Genomic DNA, 26711 nt, shown 5'->3' on the forward strand with positions numbered 1-26711 from the left:
GACCTCAGATGGTAAGTCCCATAGTGCTCAGAGCCATTTGAACCATTTTTTGCTAGCGTCAATACGTATTGTACCATTTAAACAAGTGTATGTTTGCACAAAAATACACTTTCTAAGTATTATTACAATCTGCTTATTGGCTAACAATACGAGTCCCCCATTATTAATCCATCCTGTAAAAACCTCACATCAATAGCACTTTCCATTACCGCAAAATTTCCTGGGCAAGTTTTCGTTCAAAAATGGTTCAAATGGCTCTGAGCACTACGGGGCTCAACATCTGAGGTCATCAGTCTCCTAGAACTTAGAACTACTTAAACCTAACTAACCTAAGGACATCACACACATCCATGACCGAGGCAGGATTCGAACCTGCGACCGTAGTGGCCGCATGGTTGCAGACTGTAGCGCCTAGAACCGCTCGGCCAGACTGACCTGCCAAGTTTTCGTTATTCACCCTGTATAATATACAGGTATATTCGATTTCGAACGCAATAAATCCTCGAGCAGATTGTCTGTCGTGATACACGCAATTTTAAAATTAGTTTCTTCTCTACCATTGTTAGATTATGGTTAAACAAGCTGTGATCGTGTTTTTCCAAGCTGGATCAGCTTTATTGTGTTGCGAATGGTAAAACATGGAGATGGCTGGCTGTTTCTATTAATGCTTCGCCTCAAGGACCAAGTGCCTGTTACCAGTTGTGTCGCAGCGTGATCGAGCTGCCAAAGGACGCAATTCCGCTCGTCAGCGTCCTCGATCCCATCTTGGGCTCGCCGCCCGTTCGAGACTAACGAATTGCGTAGTAGTGGCAAAGCTCTCGACTGCTTCTTAATTGGTCTCTGGCGGATACGGTATGTATGTGTGTAAACGTTCGCGTGCCTGCGTGCTCGAATTCCTCCGCAGAGCAGAAGCAGACAGGAAGAGCGAAAGCGGCGTTTCGCTTGGTGAGAATCTGGATGGTATATAAGGAAACGGCTGCGCTGAGAACTCTGTCAGTCATTCTTTGCCCATCTACCACCACCGCAGGAGCAACAATGAGGATCGCGGTGAGTACCAGTTTCAGTTTAAAGTCGTTCACTTCTTAGGCTGCGTTCCAAGCGGCAGCGACAACGGTCGCCAGTCGACGTCGAGCGTGCGATCTCCTTCGTCAGTTTTTTGCGGGATCAGGGAGATTAGGTTAGAATCTGTTCTACGTATAAAATAAGTTAGGTTTTGACCTCCTATAATGGGATGACTACCACGACGCCTCTATGCTTGGAGGCGTGTGTTGCGTTGTGGCTGATGCTATTAAAAAGCCGCCGAATGCGTGTGAATGAGCTATAGCTGTCTCGAAACAAACGTGGCGAGTACTGTAAACGCTTTCCTTAGATACTGAAATAACCAGAAATGTTTAACGAGCATATAAGGTAAAGGGAGAAACGGTCTGTTATACCGGGTGATCAAAAAGTCAGTATAAATTTGAAAACTGAAAAAATCACGGAATAATGTAGATAGAGAGGTACAAATTGACACACATCCTTGAATGACATGGGGTTTTATTAGAACCAAAAGAAATACAGAAGTTCACAAAATGTCCCACAGATGGCGCTTCATCTGATCGGAATAGCAATAATTAGCATAACAAAGTAAGACAAAGCCAAGATGATGTTCTTTACAGGATATGCTCCGTATGTCCACCATCATTCCTCAGCAATAGCTGTAGTCGAGGAATAATGTTGTGAACAGCACTGCAAAAGCATGTCCGGAGTTATGGTGAGGCATTGGCGTCGGATGTTGTATTTCAGCATCCTTAGAGATGTCGGTCGATCACGATACACTTGCGACTTCAGGTAACCCGAAAGCCAATAATCGCATGGACATAGGTCTGGAAACCTGGGAGGCCAAGCATGACGAAAGTGGCGGCTGAGCACACGATCATCACCAAACGACGCGCGCTAGAGATCTTTCACGCGTCTAGCAATTTTTTTGGTTCTAATAAAACCCCATGTCATTCCAAGCTTGTGTGTCAATTTGTACCTCTCTATCTACATTATTCCATGGTTTATTAAGTTTCCAAATTTATACTGACTTTTTGACCACCCGGTTTATACATTTTCGAAATGATTCATGAGGACACTGGAAATGAACAACTTCAAATAACTTCAGCAAACTGAGGTAAGTCAGTTAATATACAATTACTGTCATTCAGCGCACGTTTGAAGTACAAATATAAATTTTAGAATGAGGTACTCTTAACACCTAAAATACTGAATAGTGGAGAACCAGACATCACATTTGATAATCACCTCGTATAACAAAATCGCCACCCTACTGCCATAAAAATCCCAATAAGCAGTAATAATACAGTATTTCGTAGACACATAATGTCCACTTACAATAAAACCGAAAAATATTCACTACGGTAACTTTAGACATGTACATAACTTGAACTAATTATTTTTTGACGTTGGAATTTAGGACAACAATTTCTGGATTCAGCAGTGGCATCTTGTAACAGCTGAACTGGTCACTTTTCGCGACCCAAAAAAGGATCACTATAGGAACTTTACGGATAAAATACGCCACCCTTCTTACTTCATCAAATTATTTTTTTGAACTTATAACTTACGCCTAAAATTTCTCATGAAGATTTTGCCTACTTGTATTTTTCAGCAAAACTGCGATTTCAGTCCGTAAATTCCTAGCTATATCCCGATTACGATATTTTTTATCCTCAGGATTCCACGAGCTCCTTTCTTGAACTATACTTATGTGTTTTTTCAGATTCCATATCTCGTGTGTGAACCGATTCTATCGGAGGAAGTTGCATATCAGCGCACACTCCGCTGCAGAGTGAAAATCTCATTCTGGAAACATCCCCCAGGCTGTGGCTAAGCCATGTCTCCGCAGTATCCTTTGTTTCAGGAGTGCTAGTTCTGCAAGGTTCGCAGAAGAGCTTCTGTAAAGTTTTGGAAGGTAGGAGACGGATACTGGCAGAAGTAAAGCTGTGAGTACCGGGCGTCAGTCGTGCTTCGGTAGCTCAGTTAGTCTTAGTCGGCCTTTGGCTGTGGAGCGGTGCGGTACGTCCCGGCCGCTCCGTGTCGCGTTTCCGGGTGTGTTGTTGTTTACCGCGTCGGCGCGCTAGTGTTACGTATTGCCGTCACGTTCCTGACACACGATGGCTCTTTCGTATCGGAAAGCCACGATCAAGCTGCAGTTCGACACTACGTACTCTATACCCAAGGCCCACGAAGTAGAGCGTTTTTTACGCGATGTGGTACATGTTGATCCTAACGAGCTGATCGGTATCCACTTATCTATTGTCTCCAGCGTCGTATATCTTAAGTTCACTGACGACGAAGCATGTGACAAACTTCTCAGACGCTCGACGGCAGGTTATCGGTTCTGCCACTCAGACGGAAACGTGGGTGTGGTGACGTTTGAACGTGCTGGATTGGGAATCCAAAATGTGCGCGTGTTTGAGCTCCCTTTTGAAGTTCCAGCGGATTTGGTCACCCTTGCTCTTCGACCCTATGGAACAGTTCTCGGCCACACGGCCGAAAAATGGAAGACCTTCGACACCTACCCTGTCCTTAACGGGGTGCGACAAGTCCGTATTGACCTGCATCGCCATATTCCTTCGTATCTCACGATCGCTGGTTGCAGGGCAATAATTATTTACGACGGTCAGCCGAGAACCTGCTCCGGTTGTGGCCAGACGGGACACATGCGTACCGAATGCCTGCAACGCCGTCTCGTGCAGACACCCTCGACTGACCAGATTCGTCCGTCGACACCGACCTCTCTGCCGATTACGTATGTTGCGGCGGCGAGACGGGAGACGCCAGCTGTATATGACGACCCCACTGTATTGGTGCGAGCTTTGGAGGACCCTGCAGTAGCTTCCACGGAGCCCCAAGCGTCTTTCAGTGCTGATGCTACTGATGTCCTTTCGTCGGACCCCGGCGCACCGTCACAACGGCTCGCCGACGGTGCGATGGAAGTTGAAGCACAGGATGCAGCGTCCTCCCCTTGCCCTACGTCGGAAACAGAGGCGCGGCAGCGTAAGCAGAAATCACCCAAGCGTCATAAGAAGCGGCGCAAGACAACCGACGACGTAGAACAGCCCGAGGCGACACCGCTGGATGACGAGATGCCTCAACCACTCCACCGCGCCGACACAGGCGACCCTACCGTCTCACACGGTTCGACGTCTTCTCCCACTACCGCTGGGTCTGGACCACATGGGGATGCGGGAGATCACCGCAGCTCCGACACCGGGGATGCACCCTTGCCTCCGTCTGCCTCTCGAGATCCAGTGGTGTCAACGTCCCTGGGCGACTGGGCGCAGGAGATGGAGTTGCAGGATGCGTTTCAGGACCAAGACGATGCACCGATGCCGATGGCAGCGTCTACGCGGCCGGCGACAGACGCCTAGGGCGGCATGAGCACCTCTCGTCGCTGCCTAGCACTTCGCAAGACCGGCGCTCCACGTCACGACTACTGCCCTCCAGTCATACCATGGTCACCTCCTGAGACTTGATGGACCAGGCATACCGCCTCGCCACGATCAACGTCAATGGCATTACATCTGATGTCAAGACCCGTATGCTGAAGGATACGTTACGCGCTGCGGATCTGGACGTTGTTTTCCTTCAAGAAGTCCGATCAGGACTCTGTCTCGATGCCTACGGATATGACGCCTACACTATGCCTGCAGATGTGGGCGGCGGAGGTACGGCGATTCTACTGCGGGAAGGGATAATGGCCACTGATGTCTCCTATTTACCGTCGGCCCGGGGGGTCGCACTCACGATTGGTACAGTACGTCTGGTGAACTTATATGCTCCTTCAGGCACCGGCAAAAGGAGAGAACGGCGCACCTTTTTTGCCGAAGATATAGCCCCGCTCTTCCAGGGCAATACCGACCACTTGGTAGTAGGCGGCGATTTTAATTGTGTGCTCCGCCCATCCGACCAGGAGCCACACTATACCACCTGCCCGGCACTCCAGGCACTTGTACAGGACTTGGCCTTGTTGGACACCTGGATCATCCAACACGGCGACCGTCGAGCACACACCTACTTTGCTAGTCACTCCGCGAGCCGTTTGGATCGAGTCTACGTCACCCGCGGCATACGATCGGCCGTTGTCGACGCTGAGATGTGGCCGGCAGCGTTCACGGATCACCTCGCATATGTGTGTACTCTCACCCTTCCCCGCCAGCGCGTCCGCCGAAGTAGGGGTCCGTGGCGCCTCAATGTGGCCCTTCTTGATGAGATACATTGCAGACGCGCAGTCGAGTCCACATGGAGCAATTGCCACCGGCGTTTACCCGCCTACCGTTCTGTACTTCAATGGTGGTTACGGTGTGCAAAACCCGCACTGTGCCGAACATTAGTCAGCTATGGACGCGACCGAGCGCGCTGGTATACTGCGACTACTGATTTTTACTATACTGCGCTCCGCGAACTGGCTGTACAACCGCCGTCGCCAGAGCGACAATCAGCAGTACAACGCGTCAAGGCACAATTGCTTCGTATCAACGCCGTACGTCTTGCGGGTGTGCGGGTGCGAGCGAGGACGACTGATGATGTTCGTGGTGAACGACCTTCCCTCCACCATATCATTCAAGAACGCCGAAGACGCAAGAGGCAGCTCATTACCGAGGTTGAGACGGAGGATGGGCGACGCGTTGACGCACAAATGGATATCGTCCGAGCGTTCACACAGTCCTATAAACTTCTTTACGAGAGGGAGTCCCACATGAATGTAGGGGTCAGGGAAGTCCTATCTGACCTACCAGTCTCTCGGAACCTACAAGATGATGCTACGCTCTTGTCGGCGGTGACTTTGGAAGAACTGCGAGAGGCTCTGTTGCGTGGCTCTCCCAACAAAACGCCTGGCCCTGACGGCCTCCCTCTTGAATTTTACAAGCGGTTCTTTGATCTCATGGGCCCAATGTGGGTCAGGATGTACAGTGAACTCCTGGACGCCGATTTTCAGGTACCATCTGACTTTACTGAGGGTCTCTTGATCCCTGTGCCCAAACCCGGCGGAGGCCGTCGCCCTCTTGATTTTCGCCCGTTGACAATGCTAAACACTGACTATAAGCTGTTGACACGCATGCTCCATGAGAGGCTCAAACCTACGGTAATGGCGGCCATTCACACTGATCAAACCTGCCTCGGGGGCGACACAAATGTTTTTACGACTTTAAGCACCTATAGAGACGTGGTGGCGCTCATGCAAACTTGCCGCCTCCAAGGCGCTCTTGTTGCGCTGGACTTCGACCATGCTTTCGACCGCGTTAACCATGGTTTCCTGCGTGCTGTTATGGAACACATCGGTGTCCCGCGTCTGTTGTGCTTCGATTGATCCATGGGGCTGTCACGAGGATTATGATCAACGGCTGTCGGTCCGCCCCCGTCCGTGTCAACAGGTCCGTCCGGCAGGGTTGTCCTCTTTCTGCCATGCTCTTCGCCGTTGCCCTCGAACCAGCTCTTCACGGACTACGGCGACGCTTAGAAGGACTTACCCTCCGTTCCGTAACCTTTCGATGTGGTGCATACGCCGACGATGTGATGTTCTTAGCACGGTCTGGTGACGAAATACACACGGCGTTTTCCTGGCTCCACCAGTATGGGGCGGTGGCAGGCAGTGTGCTCAACCTTCGAAAATCATGCTACATGGAGGTAGGACGAGGAATGCCTGCAGGTCTGGCCGTACCTCTGACAAAGGTCCCGATGCTCAAGTGTTTAGGGCTATCACTCCATCGACAAATACAACGCACGGCGGCCTTTACGTATCGTATGGTCTTACGACGACTCCGTTTAGAGGCTCGTCTCAATAAATTCAGATCGTTGAACATTTTGCAAACGCGCCCAATACGTCAATGTGTACATGGCTTCTCACCTTAACCATTACGCCCATGTACTGCCGACAACGGACACGATGGCTTCCAGGATACAGGCAGTGTTTGGACACGTGGTGAACGATGGTGCTGTTTTCAAGATCCGTTTTGTTACGCTTACTTTACCCTTCGACAAAGGCGGTGTTGGGCTCACTCATGTCAAGCACAGAGCGCTGGCACTGTATCTCCGTTCCATGAGGCGACTCTGGCTTTCACCAACAGCCAGTCTCCCCGGCCTACTGACTGAAGAAGTGGCCCCACGTACGCTGTACCCACCGGTACCAGTTGGACATTTCTCGCCCTCGCTGTCACATATTAGAACGTTTTTCGTAGAGCATAGCTATGTGTTGCGGGTTATATCGGAGATACGGAATCCGACAGCGAAGACTTATTATAGTGCTCTCCAGCACTGGACTCCGGATAACGACATTGTACGGCGCCACCCTACGGTCGACTGGCCACGGGTATGGCGAGCCATCCACGCGCCGTTCCTGTCTACTTTCGTGCGGTCGACGTGGTATGTGGTCGTTAACGAGAAACTTCCAACCCGACAACGGCTGCATGCCATTCACCTAATTGACGACCCTGTGTGCCCCCGTTGCACGACGTTAGACACGGACGAGCATAGACTGAACTGTGGCCCCGCGCGTGAGTGCTGGAAACTGATCCGCCAGATCCTGGCTTTCCTGCTCCGCCGCCCCTACGTTTCGATTTTACCCCAAGAACTCTTTCATCCCGACGCCGTCTATTTCCCTATGACCCGGATGAATGCGGTTAATTGGGTACGAGGAATGGCGATACACTACATATACCGCGATGGAGACAAAGACGTCCTCGATTTATGGTACTATATGATCGACGAGTTTCTGGTCTTAACGAACAGACAGGATTACCGGAACCTTTTTGCGAACTATTTGGGTTCGTCATTCATGGACCCACCACCCAGCTGGGGTGTGCCGGGTGTGAGAAGACATTAACTTGTAGATGTGATCTTTCCACGATTCCCCTATGGTAACAGAAACAGTCTCAGACTGTGTGCAGCGGCCCCGGGCGCTCCAACGATTGGTGGCTGGTGATGTTCAATGTAATGACGACCGCCCGTTCCTGGCCGCCCGCCTAGCAATGTGACCGCGGCGAGCAAGATGGCCTTTTTTTGTTCACTTTATTGGCAACTTTTTGCGCATGGCTGCCTTGTTTTTTTTATGCATTCTCAAAAAAAAAAGTGGTTAGGATAGCTGGGTCTCACCCAGCAGGCCCGGGTTCGATTCCCGGTACCGGAAATTATTTTAATATGTTTATTCTTATTCTCATTGTTCTCACGCTGCTGAAAATAGTGCTGCAATCTTTAAATTGCTGATTTATATTTGTGATAGGGGACAAAAAAAAAGTTGGTAGAGCACTTGCCCGCGAAAGGCAAAGGTCCCGAGTTCGAGTCTCGGTTGGGCACACTGTTTTAATCTGCCAGGAAGTTTCAAACTGATTTTAGTTTTACCGAATGTCGTCCGCAGTCTGTGCTTTCGGACGATGAGATTGGCCGCATTGTGACCGCTTACGTCCTGGCACAATGATTTGAAACGCCTGACCGCCTTCGGCCAATGCTGCTCGTCGCCGGAATGCACTGCAGGGGGGGCCTGCTTACGTGTGAGACAGAATCGTGACAGTGTCAGATTGTACAAGTATCGATAGGCTTGTTCCAGAATTACTGTTGCGTTCCCTCCGACTCAAAATCCTGTAGCAGCAGCAGCCTCTAAGTACAAACCTATGCTCTGAAATCGTTCTCTAAAGACATTTTCAGTGTGCGTAAAGCAATGTAAAACAATCTTCACTCCTCAAACATAAATTGCTCGATTTGTTAACCTAAATGTAAGAAGAGATAACGACATTTTTAAAAAGCCCATCATTGCATTTGGTTCACATCTCGATGGAGATGACGAAAAAGGAAGATAGTTGTTACATTTGAAATTCTCTATTTTCGACTGGAAACGCCTTTAGTCGTAATCTGCTGTATGAAATTGACAGTATGTTAATGGAAGCATTTGAGTTGATGTGCAGCAGGAAGATGATAAAAGTTAACCACACTGATAATATAATAGTTGGAAAGAAAGTAGACGGAAAAGATAAAACAGAAGAAGTCTATGGAAAACTCCACAAGAAGAGTGAGCTGTTGCTGAGACGTTCAGGGATAGTTAACTGAGAGCTAGAAGAAACAGTAGAGGGAGATGACCTAAGGTACAGCAGAACGTATAAAATATTACGGAGATGGTAGAAATGCAGAGATGGAAAGACTCGTACATATAGGAAGAGACAGAAGAAGGCGTCAAACAAGTCAATTGCTTAATGAGTTAAAACAAATGTATAATCGCTCTCACGCCAGGTAACAAAAGAGCTTTTGCTTAGCTTCCAGAAATACTAAACCATGACGCGAAAAATCTGGAGAAGTTAGTAAGCCTTACATAGTGGCCTTTCATTGAATGAAGTATCAGTGCTTTTTTTTTTAACACATAACAGATACATGAGTCATCAATAATATATTCTCCTTCAGCGTTTACAACACTCTACCAATGCTCGATTTCGCGACTGTAGAAATCACGTCGTTTTGAGGCGAAGAATGTGTGGAGCCCTGTTGGATTGTATTTTCATCCGGGAAGGATATTGCAAGGTCCACTCGCTTATAAACTGATACTGTTATTACCCAGCTTAGCCGCGAGTCCGTAGAGAGTGGTATATGTGACGTACAGTATAATTGGTCAGCATTTCAACCCGGAATTTGCGAATGTAAGTCGGACCTTCCTTGATTCGCCTTGGTGGGTCGTGTCGTCGGATTTCTTCCTACCTGTGCGTGGCGCAGCTCTCGTAAATGTCGGCCCGTGCAGATTCTTCATTGGCGCATTGGATGTCTCCGTCGGTTGTAGCTAATTATCTGAAATTGCTGTCGTTCAACTTTGGGGTATCTCTTTACTCGAAATTAACATTCAGAGTGCCGTAATATCACTTTTATTCCTATCAGATCAATAATGAAACGCTCATGTCACAAACTACTCGTAACCGAGAGCATGGCCACCATCAAACAAGACAGGAAGAGCTCTTATCGCCGACTGCCGACTGTGGTGCGCAGTCCGTATCTCTTACTAGTTTCGTCACAGTTCGTGGATTTCCGATCAAGTTCGTACTTACTAAGATATGCATTTGTTAATGAATGGGTGTGAATTTTAACGAGGCAAAATTATGATAAATAGTTTTAAACATCCAGAGGCTCCTCCTAGTATTCACGTTGTCATAAATGACTTTAATTATTAAATGTAAATAAACGAAATCGGTGACTTTGGCACCAAGGCGGCGGTACTTCCCGTCATGTATTTTTCCCAGGCTGACGCTTGTAGCTACGGTCCAGCGCCGAGCCCCACCCCACTACGCGCGACATATGGTCGCTTCGTCACCTAGCCAGCCAGCGTGGGGAATGCTCTCTGACTCATCGTCGGCTACGGACTACAGCACTTTCTAACTATCATGAATAAATTAATAAGAGACAATAATTTATTAAAACTGGTATAAATGTCTGCCTCACGTAAGAGGCACCTTTCAATATTCCTTGAAGGCTGTTCAATAGAGAGCGAAAAAAGTGAAAATCTGAGGGCGCAAGGACAGGTGAATAAGGTTGGTGCGGAATGACTTTCCAACTCAACTCCTGTAAAGTGTTTTTTGTCATTCTAGCAGAGCGGTGGCTGGCGTTATGGTGGAGTAGGATCACTTCATGCTGTCTTCCTAGTTATTCTCGGATTGCGTCTGCAAGACGTCTCAGTTGTTGGCAATAAATGTCAGCAGTGATGGTTACACCTGAAGGAAGCAATTCGTAGTATAACACACCGTCGCTATTCCAAGAGATGCATAACATTACCTTTTGTCGATGCGCGCAGGTCTTTGTATGGAGGGTTTCTGCCTTGTTGTGGCTCAACCATTTCCTTCTTTCCCTTATGTTAGCAGAGACACACCATTTCTCGTCATTAGTAACGGTAGATGGTAGGAAAGGTTGATTTTTCTTCACGGGCCAACTGCCGACGAGCAACTAGAGATGCACATATGGTCACCCATTGATTTTTGTGATCTTGGTTTAGAGTATGTGGCACCCAGACGCCTGATTTTTGAACCTTCTTCATTGGACGGAATGTCGCACGGTGGTGGGATGATCACACTTCACCACATTTGCCAGTTCTCGAGTACACTGACGTGGATCATTATTGGTTAATGCGTTTAAACGATCTTTATCAAACTCTGAAGGTCTTCCTGGACTTGGAGATTCACTAATGATGAAACGATCCTCCTTAAAACGAGAAATCCATTTTCTTGTCGTGCTGTGTCCAATGGTATTATCCTCGTAAACGGTGCAACGAAAATGTTCCGATTTCTCCACTATGCACTGCATTTTCTAGCATCCTTAGCTCCACTTACTGTCTTCAAATGACAAAATGATAATATGTAAACTCAAATGGCAACAGTGAACTACAAATAAAAAAAGACAATCGGTAAATCAACCAGAGTACCAAGATGGAAAACAAAAACTCTACGAACTGCAGCATAGATTTCATAGCACCCTCTTATAACAGCCACAGGTCTCAGGTAGCCCCAGGTGAAAGCCGCGATAGCTTATAGTCTACCACCCCTGCATACAAACCTGCAGCATAGATTACATAGCACCCCCTTATAACAACCACAGGTCTCAGGTAGCCCCAGGTGAAAGCCGCAGTAGCTTATAGTCTACCACCCTTGGCCTGTTTCCAATCCACAGTACAAGTGTCAAGCACGAACTTTTTACTCTAGAGAGGGGAGGCATCGTGACCTATCATCAGCAAGCGTGATTCGATTGGTCTAGCAACTCGATTTACTGTACAGTGTCACAATCAAAATGTTTCAACGACCAATGGAACGATAAATGACGGTGTCGTTGGCTCAAAAAAGCGCCTTACACGGATGGTCTTCTGATCAGACCCATTTGTAGCAACATGTGCTGAAGGATTAGCTCTGAAACCTTATGACCAGAGTTTCGTGCACACTTTCAGCAGAACGTTACAAGTCTTGTCCTTTCCATTGTGTACACTCCCAGCTAAGCCACATAAATTAAAATGTTTCCTCAGATTCCGCTCACAAATCTGGGAGCATGATTTCTTTGTAACTTGCAGACATTTCATTCCATTACCTGAATGGTATGCCATGCTTACCGCATAGGGGGCGACCTCTAGGAGGGATCAACCACCAAGCAGTCTTGTGAAACCCAACTCGCGCTTTTCTCACGTGAAATCTAGAAATCCGTGGATCAAGGCAATCAGGTAGATTTCTTGACTCCCGTAAGTAAGGAAGATATAAAAAGCACATTAGCACTGACAAAAAGGGCATTCCTTGCCAAGAGAAGTCTACTAGTATCAAACATGAGCCTTAATTCGAGCAAGAACAGCGTCTTATGCTAGTGAAACATGGACTGTGGGAAACCGGAAAAAAGAGAGTCGAAACATTTGAGATGTGGTGCTACAGAAAAATGTTGAAAATTAGGTGACCTGATAAGGTAAAGAATGTGGTGGTTCTCCAGAGCATTGGCGAGGAAAGGAATATATGGAATTCATTGAAAGGGGAAGGGACAGGATGGTAATACATCTGTTAAGTCTTCCATGGAGCAGAGAGATTTATAGAGGATAAAAACTGTAGAGGAAAATAGAGACTGCAATTCATCCAGTTAATAACTGAGGACGTGGGTTGCAAGTACTACTCTGAGATGAAGCGATTGCCACAGGAGAGGAATTTGTGGCGGGCCGCATTAAACCAATCAGGAGCCTAAAACATTAATTGTTTTATATTTTAATATAACCATTTTAAGAGTTTACTTAGCGATAAGAACTGCGCCATCCAGTCACTTCCTGTTTCACAAGTGTAACGCGTTGCTTGAGATGGAGCCTGGCTCAAGTGCCAGAATAAAAATTCTAAGACGAGATGATGACTCCGACTTGAACTTAATTATCAAGTGATCTAGCAGTCAGAAACTAAAATAGTCGTTATCCACTCGACATCTCATTGTGGCGTTGCATTAAGAAACGTATTTGAAGACAGAGAAATGGAATGAGGTGGTCAAATGACGACTCTCTCGAATACTGTCCGTTGTTTTCCTACTATGTCAACTCATTCAGTTCCTTTGAACTCTTCTGCGCTGACGAATTCAAACGTCTCTTTCTCTGACTGACACACTTGATTGTGTCGTTGCCGTTATCTTCGCTGATCGTGAAGATTCGCGTTCCAACAGTTTCAGTCAGTCAGTTCTATATCCACATCCGTGTGTACACTGCAAACCACCTTATTGTGCGAGGCGGAGGGTAATTCTGGAAGCAGTATCATCTCTCTATTTCCCTGTTCCATTCGCGAATGATGCGTGAGAGTAACGACTGTCGACAAACTTTTGCATGAACTCTACTTTTTTCTTATTTTATCATGGCGGTCATTTCGCAAGACATATGATCCAGGAACCAATCTATTGCCCGACTCTTCTTGAAAAGCACTCTCGCGGAAATTCAACAGCAAACCTCACCATGAAATTCAACATCTCTCGTGCAGCGCATGCTGCTGGAGTTTATTGAGCGACTGCATTAAGCTTCTTGCTTACTAAATGACGCCGTGTAGAAATGTTCCACTTTTCGTTTAATCTTCTTTACCTCTATTAAGCCAATCTGGTACGGGTCGCAGACCTAAAGAGCAACACTTAAGAATCAGTCATGCAAATATTTTGTATGCTATTCTTTCGTGGATGAATTACATTTCCTTAAGAGTCTTGGGATGAATCTTCTCATGTATCTGCTTTTCCTACAGGCCAACTGGTTGTGAACTGCAAATCCATATTGCCACGCTTGTCCTGGAATCGCTCCGGAGTCCGTTATTCACTCATAAAACATACAGCGTATTCGATATCAACATTGCCGAATATACAGGGTGGCTCAAATCGCTCTGAGCACTATGGGACTTAACTTCTGAGGTCATCAATCCCCGAGAACTTAGAACTACTTAAACCTAACTAACCTAAGGACATCACACATATCCATGCCCGAGGCAGGATTCGAACCTGCTACCATAGCGGTCGCGCGGTTCCAGACTGTAGCGTCTAGAACCGCTCGGTCACTCAGGCCGGCAATGTACAGGGCGATTCACGAAAATATGAAAATATTTTAGTATGCTATTTTACAAGTAAAACTAAAGAAAAAAGCTCATATAAACAAAGGTCTGCAAATGTTTAGTTGCGGAGTTACGGCTAATAAAAGATTTTGTCTGAAATTTAGCAACTTCGCTCATGTGAAGCCATCGCAAAACTGTACGAGGTTAAAGTAAAGCACGATTTCCATTTATTTTGTTGTTGTTGGTCTGGCGAATCTAAAAAACATGTCCCAGATTTGTATCTGCAGTAGTTTGCCAGAACATACAAGAAGCAAAGATTATTATGCAAGTAAATTTGTTTACTTTCCGTTAAGAATGTAGAAACGCTATGTTATTGTCGGAAACCGTTAGTGAGTTGTTTCGGTCGTTTCCTAAGCGTGAAACGCGTTAGTTTTCTGTATTGTTCAATGAAAGAACATAATAATAACAGTGTATTTAAGTGAAAGCACATAGTAATTATTGTAGTTTGTAGATTATTTATGAAATAGGGATGCCTTTCAAATTTACTACAGAGGAATACATCAATATGGTGTTTATTTATGACAAATGTGATAGTAAAGCTACGGCTGCAATTAACGAATATCGCGTACGTTATCCAATACGGAGGCTTCCAAATGCACGAACCATTAGCAGAGTTTTTCGAATGATACGGGAGATAGTTTCTTTACTTTCATCTTCTCTTCAGGTATTAGGCAGGAATTGCCTGTTACGGTACCCATCTCTGTTGCTGTCTTCCTATGTCTCTTCTCCCGTGGCACTTATAATTTCTTACCTTTAAGGGAAGCCTCTCATTCTCCATTCTTTGTAGATGTTCGTTCCATTTTCTTCTGAAATCTCGAATTTTATCATTGAAGCTAAATATTTGCAGTTCTTCTCTAATATCTTGATTTCGTAGCATGCCTTCTCTTGAGAAACCTTTAACACTTCTAAGGAATTTCATTTCTTGTGCCTGAATCCGGCTTTCCTGCTTCATGGTAATCACCCATGTCTCACTTCCACTGGGCAATGTGAGAACTCCAACAGTTCTGTAGCAAGTAGATTCCTTTCTGAAGGTTGTCTTCCTTATCTACTAGGATCACTGCATCATCAGCATATAGTAAATTATTTAAAAGAATGTTTCTGTCTAGCTAGATGCCTTCCTGAAATTATGATTTCCACATATTTATTATTTCATTACTGTAGATGTTGAATAAAGCTGGAGAGTAGCAGCAGCCTTGTCGTACCTCTTTGTTAGTTGGTACATGGTTAGTTGTTTTACCACTGAGATATAGAGTGATATTTGTGTCTTGATATAAACTTTTTATCGCATTTACTAGAGGCTTTGGATATCCGCGATTCGTCATTATTTCCCAGAGCTTCTGTCTATTGAAATTGTCAAAAGCTTTTTTAAAGTCAATAAAAGCAATGTGCGTTTCTTAATTATACTCTCTCCGTTTTTCTGTTGTCTGCTGTAGAATAAAAACTGCATCTATTGTGGAGCGTCCTGTCCTAAAAACCATTTGTTCCTAATACAGTAATGCTTCTGCTATGTTTTTAAGTCTTGTATTTAAAATCATAGCATACACCTTGTATGCTGAGTCCAGTAAACTTACTCCTCTGTAATTACTGCATAGGCTTTTATATCCTTTTTAAAAAATTAAAATCACTCTAGCTGTTTTCCAGTCTTTGGGAATACTTTTGTTGAAGAGATGTAGCAGTCCTTGGTGTAGCACCATTCCTCCGTATTTTAATAATTCAACGTTAGTGCCGTCTTTTCCTATTACTTTTCTGTTCTTAAGTGATATTAGTGCAGATGTTAATTCGACAGACTGTATTTCATCTAATCCTTTCTCGTCTAGTTGTTCAATTTCAGTGTCTTGTGTTGTATGATCATACCACAAATCGCTTTAATGATTTGTCCATTGTTCTTCTTCAGTACTATTTATTTGTATCTTATCTCTTTCTGTTGTGTTAAAGGCTTTTTAATACCTCATATGCCATATGTTGTCTTCCGTAGATATCATGTTCGATATTAGAAATAAAACTATGCCAGTGCTCCTGATGCGCTTTGCTTATTACGCATTTAGCGTTATTTCTTTTCTCCTTATAGTATTGTTTGTTCTCAGTAGTGGGGATGCTTAAGTTTTTTATATGTGCATCCTGTTTTTCTTTGACAGCTTTCATTATACCCTCATTCCAAATTTTTAGGCCTTTTATTTTCTATATTCTTTGCTTTTTACCTAGAGCTTCTTCTGCTACTCTGCATACAGTATTCTTCAGAGTTTGCGATTCTTCTTCTATATTGTCTTTAATTTGTAAGTTTGCTACTTCTTCATTTAATCTCCTTTGGTACAGGTGTCTGATACTGTCCTCTTCAAGCAAGTATAGGCCTACCTTATAAACGCTTTGATCTTGTTGGTTTGTTATTTGTTTAGTTATTTTCTTCCATTTTGTAAAAAGATCTATTCTGGAGATTAGTAAGACATGATATGATCCTATATCTTGTCCTCTATAAATTCTTGTATCCCTTACTTGACCCGCTAGCATCGATGTTAATGTCGCTTAGTATATGTACTAATTCTACTTCCTTTTGGGAAATTCCTCTCACATTCCAGGTTGCTACTCTGATGTGCCCATTTATCCATTTTCGTTTGTCCTTTTTCAAAGCCTTGTCATTTACCTTTGAGACCGTCCCGCTTCCGAGGTTCGTTTGGGTACTGGGAGGAGTGTGTGTCTTCTGGGCGTTGGTTACAAGCCATCCGCTCAACCCCGTTCTAGGATTTTCTTTCTGGGTTATCTCCCTCATCCGATATGTTCCTGTTATTTAAAGGCGCCGGAAATAATTCTCCTTTCTTGCTCTCCCATTGGTTTTGTAGCCTGCATCCACTGTCTGTCATACATTGTCTAGGGGTCTCACGGCTCATGCCTTCTATTATGTGGTAGAGTTTGTTGGCACAGCTGCATTGAAATCCTTGAGGTCTGATTGATTTCTCAAGTTTCAGTGGACATTTCGCAGAGTTCTGTTCCTGCAAACAAGTTTCGGCAGCCTGAGCAGACTCCAGGATCCTTTGCCAACCTTTGATTTTTGGAGAATAGAAAAGAGAAATAAGACACCCTCAGGCCTCGAAACCTAATACCATTGGGGTAGAAAGAGTAAGAGTCGGTCAAGGTAGTTCGATAGGAAAGAAAACAGAAGAAGCCTAGCACAAGTAATCGTAAGTAATGTCAGATTTAGCTAAAAGCCCATGTAGTTGCCACCCACATACTCTCAAGATAGGAGACCCCTTGGGGGACTACTCTTTGTCTGCAATCTCACCAATTGACCTGTCTGGCATAGGTGACTCTACAGGAAGCATAGTTCCCTCCAGAATAGCTCAGTGGATCACTGATACACACAAATCTTCCCACCAAAGTTAAGGTTGTAGTCCTTGAGGAGGCAGTTTTTCTACTTAGCGTTCATAATCGTACGAGCGCCCGATTCGTGAAGACGATGATAGGGATATTATGGATGCTGTTTACCGTAGCCCGGGTACCAGTACATGACGTATCTCTCAACAATTAGGCATTTCAAAATCTAAGCTATGGCATAAAGAACAATAATCTGTATTCTTACCATAAGCAAAAAGTGTATCATTTACATCCGGGAGATCTGCTCTTTGCTTGGAATTGTACAACTGGTTAAACACTAATCGGCAGTCACACAAATACATTTTATTTACTGCTAAGGCACTGTTTACTCGCGATGGTATAAAGAATTTACATAAAGAGCAAACCCACATGCAACAGTGCAACGCAATTTCCAGCAGCGATTTAGCGTAAATGTGTGGTGTGGTATAATCAACACACACTTAATTTGGACCATTCATTTTCCCAGGACGTCTAACTGGTGAGACGTACTTGCAGGTCCTTCAAGAAGAACTGCCCCGCTTGCTCGAAGATGTTTCACTTGCATGCGATTGCAAATGTATATTCAACATGATGGCGCGCCTCCACATTTCGCCAACGCCGTTACTACACATTGAAATGAACATTTTCCCCAGAAATCGATAGGTCGTGATACTACACGTCTGTGACCATCCAGATCGCCCGATTTTGCGCAAACAAATTTTTGTATATGTGGTTGAATAAAAGACATAGTTTATGAGGATCATGTCAATACACGCGAGGCATTACTTGCTCGCATTATTAATGCAATAGACGAAATTACGAACAACCCAGTGAAATTGAGACGTGCAACAAAATCTGTTCATACACGTGCGGCTAAATGCATTGAAATCGATGGAGACTTATTAAACTTATTATGAATGTATTGTCAAATTGTATGTACACTGTACAACTTTCCGAGCTTTGTTTTTTTCGGTTTAACATGAATTCACGTGTGCTGTGGTATCAATAGAAGCAGATTAGCTGACACATTACACAGTTTTAATCAACGTTATTGCCATCATTTTACTAACATTAAATTCTCTACAACTTCTGTTGAAAACTTTGTGCAGTGGTCTGGAATTTAAAAAATAAATTGGTCCAAGTAATTAATAAACTAAAAATTTTATGAAATTTGTTCTTTGGCTCTCTGGATGTTCTGAAAAACTACTGCAGATACAAATCTGGGACATGTTTTATTCGATTCACCAGATCAGTAACAACAAAACAAATGGAAATCGTGCTTACTTTAACATCGTACTGTTTTGTGATGGCTTCATATTAGACAAGTTGCTAAATTTCAGGCAAAATCTTTTATTAGCCGTAACTCCGTAACTAAACATTTACGGACCTTTGTTTATATGAACTTTTTTCTTTGGTTTCACTTGTAGAATGAAATATTACAATATTTTCATATATTCATAAATCAGAATCACTCTGCATGTTCTCCACTCATATTTACAGCTTGAAGAAAAATAGAAGCAAGCTTCGTGTTCAACATCCTGTTGAGGAGCAGGTCATTGGAGACCTAGCACAATCTCGCAATCTGGCTCCCCGGTGTGTGGGTTGACCTGTTTGCAGAAACGACGACAAAAAACAAGACTGGACGGGTGGTCGGAGATTTGAAAGGCCGTTCTCCGTAATATGAGTTCAGTACCGTACCAGTACGCCACCTCGTTCACGCTAACCATGTGCGGTACACTTAGGCAGGTGCATGGATGTGCTTCATCATCCATGTGGTCTTTTAATATCGGAAAGTATGTTTGAGGACATTTTTAAAAATATTTTACGCTCCTTGCGCCTCAGGGTTCGATTAATGACCTATTTGATGGTTAGTGACTTCTCAGGTATATACCAAGCTACCCGACAGTGGGGCAAAGGGAGTCCCAATTAGAAACATTTGTGATGAGATTAGCAGTTATGACTTTTGCTTTACAACCAAGAGAAACTTGCCGAAAACTTTGGTCGAAGCCAGAGAACTGGAACTATTGTTCATTTAATTCTAGGAGAAAATATTCTCAGGTGAAAAAAATATGAAGCACAATGAATGTGAATATGTACTGGTTTATGCGAATACCGAGTAAAGCTGATGATTTCTCCACATGTGAAGTTTCTTTTCCCGTGAAGAGCATAGCGCCCTTTTATGCCTTACTCTGCTTTATGTATTGCTGTCTGGATTCCATTTACTTGCGTCTAAGACAAAGGTCCTCTTCTTATTTCTATCTTGTACTCTATTTCTATTGTTAAATTATCTCTATGCGGGAAGGGCGAAAATCGGCCCAGTCATTAGCCAATGTATTGAGGAAAACCTCCCTTAAACCGCAGTCAAGTTCATGTTTTATTCTATGTTCTTTTAGTCCTATTAGTTAGTTCTGTTTTACTTCCGTTTCATCATCTGAGTTCAATAGTAAATGATGCAGATGCCATGCAGTATTGTTGGGCTGCATTTGATTATTGTCTTGCTTTTCAGGCTCCATGCATTCTTTGATAATATGTACTGGTTTAGGGTATTCGATTGGGGAATTTAGAGTGATCGTGGTTACAGTTACTAGTTCCGTTGGGTTGTCTGACCGCTGTCGGTTGGATCTGAAGTTTTTGTAGGAGTACTGAGTTTGATGTGTTCACAGCAGTGTTGTTGTTTCTTCGTGGAGATAATCTGGTGGCGTTCCCTTGCTGATTTATTTACATAACCGCGAGATTGCTACAGCGAGAGCCTCTGTGTAGACAAGATAAGATTTGGGGGCAAGGTTGGCCACAGTCTTTGTTTAGAACAGAAGCAAGGATTCAAAGAAAACAGAATGCAGTAAACTGTACTAGCTTGGGGATCAGAATCTTCCAAGAATTTGCTCGGCAGAAACTATGTGAAAATACCCTGCCTGTTACCTGCAAATAAAAAATAGAGGAGAACGGCGCAGTTTAACTCACAAAACTCCGTGTCACTTAAAGGATAGTTGTGAAACAATAATAAGAACTTCACCAGAGCATACTGTAATTAAGATCACATCGAATATATGTCTTAACTCAACAAATATCCACACGACTACATTAAAAATATGTATAAATTAAATTATTCCGAAGATCAAATTTATATTTAAATTAATTGTGCAAAATCCTTCAGAATAATAAACGAAAATCCCGTTTGAAGGGATGTGGAATGACTCCCTTACAGCAGAAAAGAGACGCAGCTATTTTAAAATGCGTCTGAACTCAGCCTCTTACTGCGGCAGTGCTCTTCTGTATGACATTTAGCCATCTATCATTTAATTGCACATATTTACTTTTTGAGGGTAATCAATACCACGGGTTCCTTTTATAACTTCACAAAACACTGGTCATAATCTGACCGGCAGGTGACTGCGCCGTTTTTAGTGCAGGGATATTGGATTTAATCCAGTTGCTTTCATCGCTGTTTGAGCTACAGTTACAAAATTCTATACAAAATCAACTGGACTGAAAAAAATAGGTCCTGCAATATTAGTGGATTCGTTTTCGCCTTTCATTTCGGGCAGCATTCAATAACTGTGACATTCGCCCTATATAAGGCTTCCTCGTAGCTAAATCTTCATGCTAAATGTACCGAAAGCTTTCTTCTGACATATTTACGAAGTTAGCTATTACGTACACCATTAATAACCGATCGTTTAAAACCACATTTTGCACTCTATCGATGTTTTCATCTGTGAGTAGAGTGTTGGAATGTCCTTTACATTATTCATCCTCATGAGAAGTGTTACCACATTCAGTGCTTATTTCTTATATTTAGTAAATGAAGCAGTCTCTTTCCAAACTTTCAGCAATTCTGGATAAATATGTGTTGGCGATAAGCAGTTGAAAACAGAATACTATGTCGGTTTTCCATTCAGTTGCAACAGTGCACGACACGACTACCCTTAAAATCACGACTTCTCTAAAAATCTGTGCAAATTAAACTATTCCGAAGATTAGGCTGATACTTGAATTAACTGCTCAATATCCATCAGCCGGCCAATGTGGTCGAGCTGTTCTAAGCGCTTCAGTCCGGAACCACGCGGCTGCTACGGTCGCAGGTTCGAATCCTGCGTCGAGCATGAATATGTGTGATGTCCTTAGGTTAGTTAGGTTTAAGTAGTTCTAAGTCTAGGGGTCTCATGACCTCAGATGTTAAGTCCCATAGTGCTTAGAGCCATTTGAGCCATTTGAATATCCATCCTATTTTCTCCTTGCTGTATCATAATTATATCGTTTATGTGTCATACCGATCTTAACATTTACTGACTCTGTCAACGAATTTAACGGTCAATAGATGTGTTTTAAACTAACAATAACAACGGCGCATGTACAACATCATGCGCTACAATTTATGGGAAACCCGGCGCCACATCGTCATAAACTATATCTTCCTATTTTTAAGAATTCAATGGTTACTACACGAGAAGCTAGGCGTACCGCGAAACTAAGGCTACAGTGTGTTGTCAATCTGTTAATATCGCAATAACGCTGTAAGGGCGCCGTTGTTATAGAGGCGTTTTCAAAATCGCGTTGTAGACACGCGAGACAGCTGCTCGTAACGTACAGAAACTACGAGGGTAATCCCAAAAGTAAGGTCTCCTATTTTTTTATAAGTACATAGATCAGTTTATTTCTACAATGGTTTACATCGGTTTACAACTTGAACATTTACATATTTTTCGACATAATCACTATTTATGACGATGCATTTTTGTAGACGCAGTGGCAGTTTTTTGTATGCCCATATCATACCAGCTCGCCGCCATGCTGTTCAGAATGTTATGAAGTTCTTCTTTCACCTCTTCGTCGCAGCTGAATCGCTTTCCGGCCAAATGTGCTTTTAACCTAGGGAACAGGTGATAGTCACTGAGCGCCTAGTCAGGACTGTAGGGTGGGTGGGTGATTACGTTCCACTGAAACTGTTGCAGAAAAGCAACGGTTTGCCGAGCGATGTATGGGCGAGCGTTGTCGTGGAGAACGTATATGTCCTTGCTCAACATTCCCCTTCTCCCCATTGCTCGTTTGAGTTTTTTCAGAGTCGCAGAGTACCTGTCAGCTTTAATTGCAGCCCCAGCGATTCAGCTCCGACGACGAGGTGAAAGAAGAGGCATGGCGGCGAGCTGGTATGACATTGGCATACAAAAACTGCCACAGCGTGTACATAAATGCATCGACAGAAATGGTGGTTATGTCGAAAAATAGCTAAATGTTCAAGCTGTAAACTGATGTAAACATTTGTAGAAATAAACAGATCTATGTATTTATAAAAAAATAGGAGTCCTTGCTTTTGGGATTACCCTCGTATGTTTCTTAGTTTGGGTACTGTACTTATAGATTTTTACATTTTGCACGTTTCTTTGTTTGATTGATTGCCTCATAATTTCAAAGGTGTTGTCACGGACACATGTAAATGAAATTTTTCCATATTATGCTACAAAGTTCTGTTTTTTTGTTTTTTGTTTTGTTTTCGTTCCTCATAGAAAATTATCAAAATGAATACCCGGGCAATGCAGGGCTTGTCACCTAGCTATGTTGTAATTATGTAGCTGTAGATGTATTCTGCGTAGATTACTAATTACGCTTCACCAATTAGTCGAGTTTCACGGGAAACCAGGGTAAAACCGTGAAAGAGGGCTTGAACCTCACGACACAGTTACTGAGTTACATCGAAGAAGTTTTTTCTTTACTAAACTCCAAACAGTGATACACACTGATTTCTGTAAAAAAATCGGTTGGTTTTGTTTACGGAAAGTTCTTTGGCATAAGGACCAGATTTCTGAAAATGTTTTGCATACCATATATAGCAGTTACAGAATATCCAGAAATTTGGATAAGTTCTTTATTATTTCGTTGACTTGTTTTATTGAGTGGAGAATCTGAGTTAGGTAGAGTTGGTTCCTATCAATTTTTATAGGCGTTTCCTGTTGCTCGGTTCATGCTTTGATGAAAGATTTTTTTAAAGGTATTTCGTTTCAGCCTTTCTTGGTTGACAGTGCGGATGGCGTCTGCTGTAAAAGGTTGGAGATGCTGTCTGACATGTTAGCGAAGCGTGTAATTGGTTGTTCCATCTCACGGCCATCAGCAGTGTGGAAGATACAGCTTGTACACTCGCCGTTAGGCATCAGATGGCACCAACTGAAAAAAATTTCCTGAGGAAGAAAAACAACATAACGATTAACTGTCTAATGGGAGGCAGCGGAATGATCTTCTCATAACAGTTTTTAGTTAACCTAGCTTCGCTATTGAAATCGTGTGGAATTAGGAGTGCCAGTCTGTTACAGAATTTTCCTATTATTAGTACACACAGTCGTCATTGCTTCCTTTGACAATTAGCCACTGTTTCTAAGTACAATAATGATAAATGGACTGTATGTATAACACATAGAAGCACTTGCTAAGTGACTTTGTAGTTCATTACTTGCGGTCTGATGGAATCTTTTATACAGTTATAAGCTGGGCGCAGGGTACCGCCTTCAATTAACGACGCCACACACGAGCCTGATTGTTGCTCCAGCGACGGTTGCGTTGCCATCATCAGTTCATTTATACCCGTGCCCGAGTCAAGAATGTTTCTTCTATGACACAAGCGAATTCATAAACTACTAGCCATTAAAATTGCTACACCACGAAGATGACGTGCTACAGACGCGAAATTTAACCGACAGGCTGAAGATGTGATATGCAAATGATTAGCTTTTCAGAGCATTCACACAAGGTTGTCGCCGATGGCGACACCTACAGCGTGCTGACATGAGGAAAGTTTCCAACCGATTTCTCATACACAAACAGCAGTTGACCGGAGATGCCCGGCGAAACGTTGTTGTGATGCCTCGTGTAAGGAGGAGAAATGCGTACATTTGATAAAGGTCGGATTGTAGCCTATCGCGATTGCGGTTTATCGTATCGCGACATTGCTGTTCGCGTTGGTCGAAATCCAATTACTGTTAGCAAAATATGGAATCGGTGGGTGCAGGAGGGTAATACGGAACGTCGTGCTGGATCCCAACGGCCTCGTATCACTAGCAGTCGAGCTGACACGCATCTTATCCGCATGGCTGTAACGGATCGTGCAACCACGTCTCGATCCCTGAGTCAACAGACGGGGACGTTTGCAAGACAGCAACCATCTGCACGAACAGATCGACGAAGTTTGCAGTAGCATGAACTATCAGCCCGGAGATCACGGGTGCGGTTACCCTTGACGCTGCATCACAGACAGGAGCGCCTGCGATGGTGTACCCAAGGACGAACCTGGGTGCACAAATGGCAAAACGTCATTTTTTTTCGGATGAATCCAGGTTCTGTTTACAGCATCATGATGGTCGCATCCGTGTTTGACGAAATCGCGGTGAACGCACATTGGAAGCGGGTATTCGTCATCGCCATATTGGCGTATCACCCGGCGTGGTGGAATGGGGTGCCACTGGTTACAAGTCTCGGTCACCTCTTGTTCCCATTGACGGCACTTTGAACAGTGGACGTTACATTTGAGATGTGTTACAACCCGTGGCTCTACTCTTCATTCGATACCTACGAAACCCTACATTTCAGCAGGATAATGCACGACCGCATGTTGCAGGTCCTGTACGGGCCTTTGTGGATACAGAAAATGTTTGAGTGCTGCCCTGTCCAGCACATTCTCCAGATCTCTCACCAATTGAAAACGTCTGATCAATGGTGGCCGAGCAACTGGCTCGTCACAATACGCCAGTCACTACTCTTGATGAACTGTGGTATCGTGTTGAAGCTGCATGGGCAGATGTACCTGTACACGCCATCCAAGCTCTGTTTGACTCAATGTCCAGGAGTATCAACGCCGTTATTACGGCCAGAAGTGGTTGTTCTGGGTACTGATTTCTCAGGGTCTATGCGTGAAAATGTAATCACATGTCAGTTCTACTATAATATATTTGTCCAATGAAAACCCGTTTATCACCTTCATTTCTTCTGGGTGTAGCAATTTTAATGGCCAGTAGTGTTTTTGTGACTGACAGTACTTCCACATATGCACAGCAGAAATTCACATCTTTCAAGGCGAAGTGAGAAGTTTCCTGCCTGAAACCCCAGGCTTCGTTCTTAGCCTTCCCATTCTTACTTTCACTGTGCTTGGGATCTCGATTGCTCAGTAGCTCGTTGAGCGTTTGCCGTTGTTCGCAGGTGTGCGCAGTTTTGCTGGCGGTGTGCTGCTTTTCTGCCGCGGAAGAGAAGGCGCGTGCCAAGACGGAGAAGCGAGGCCTGCTGGGGCTCGGCTATGGTGGCTTCGGCGGCGGGTACGGCTACGGAGGCGGCTACGGGGGCGGGTACGGCTACGGTGGAGGGTACGGCTTTGGGGGCGGTCACGGGGAGGTCAAGGCCGTCACCATCACCAAGGAGGTGTCGGTGCCGGTACCGCAGCCGTACCCGGTGCCGGTGGAGAGGACCGTGCCGTACCCGGTCAGCGTGCCCGTGAAGGTGCCGGTGGACAGGCCGTACCCCGTGCACGTGCCGCAGCCGTACCCCGTGCACGTGGAGCAGCCGGTGCCGTACCCCGTGCACGTGCCGCAGCCGTACCCCCTGCCCGTACCTCACCCCGTCCTCGTCAAGCAGCCCGTGCCCGTCGCCGGAGGCTACGGAGCGTACGGCGGATTCGGAGGCGGGCACTCCAGCTTCGGTGGCTTCGGGGGCTACCACCACTAAGTGTCATCCGTGCCGTCGCACCCACTCGTCTGACAGCTATCTTCACAGTAGAACTGCGCCACCACGTATTTCCATTCGTTTGTTTCCTTTTTGTTAGATCGAGATCTCTACGTACCAAAAAGTTGCAGATTATTGTTGATTCCAATAAAATTACATGCAAAGATTAAGATGTTTCATTTATTTTCATACTCACATTACCTTTCCTGACCATATTTCAGAGAGGCAAAACCAAGACACTTGTGTTTGTACTTCATACCTGACGTCGTCACTAAACTTACGCTTAGCTTTCATGTTAGTTACCGTGATATTTTGAAATCGACAATAGCCCAATAACGATGCCCCAGCAGAAAACCCATAACAAGAGCGTATCTTCATTTCGTAAATTAGAAAGGAAAATGTAGGTCCATTACACGTAAATAAAATTCTTTTCTTGAGAAATAAAAAATACCGATTTTTGCTTTTCTATTGCAACAACCTGGATATATAAACGTGTAGGCTTCCGCGGCCAGAGTCAGTCGACATAAAAGTTTTCTGAGTATAGTACCGCGTCATGATGTAAAAAAAAACATA

At 44.4% G+C, this 26711-nt stretch overlaps 1 protein-coding gene across 1 annotated transcript; it reads left to right on the forward strand.

Annotated features, from left to right (window-relative positions):
* The first annotated feature begins 950 nt into the window (after window positions 1-950).
* On the forward strand, window positions 951-26308 carry LOC126336120 (shematrin-like protein 2). The gene is made up of 2 exons (XM_049999600.1): window positions 951-1047; window positions 25623-26308. Exons 1-2 carry the CDS (start codon window positions 958-960, stop codon window positions 26139-26141), a joined length of 609 nt encoding a protein of 202 aa, XP_049855557.1. The 5' UTR covers window positions 951-957; the 3' UTR covers window positions 26142-26308.
* Window positions 26309-26711: the final 403 nt, after the last annotated feature.

The sequence above is a fragment of the Schistocerca gregaria genome, chromosome 2, assembly GCF_023897955.1.
Source record: "Schistocerca gregaria isolate iqSchGreg1 chromosome 2, iqSchGreg1.2, whole genome shotgun sequence".
Taxonomy (NCBI): domain Eukaryota; kingdom Metazoa; phylum Arthropoda; class Insecta; order Orthoptera; family Acrididae; genus Schistocerca; species Schistocerca gregaria.

What these genes read in the sequence shown, in the direction of transcription:
- LOC126336120 (XM_049999600.1), top strand. Translation starts at nt 958, where the DNA reads ATGGTATATAAGGAAACGGCTGCGCTGAGAACTCTGTCAGTCATTCTT. An exon ending in GAGCAACAATGAGGATCGCG is followed by an intron (nt 1,048 to 25,622) that starts GTGAGTACCAGT and finishes CGTTGTTCGCAG; the next exon opens with GTGTGCGCAGTTTTGCTGGC.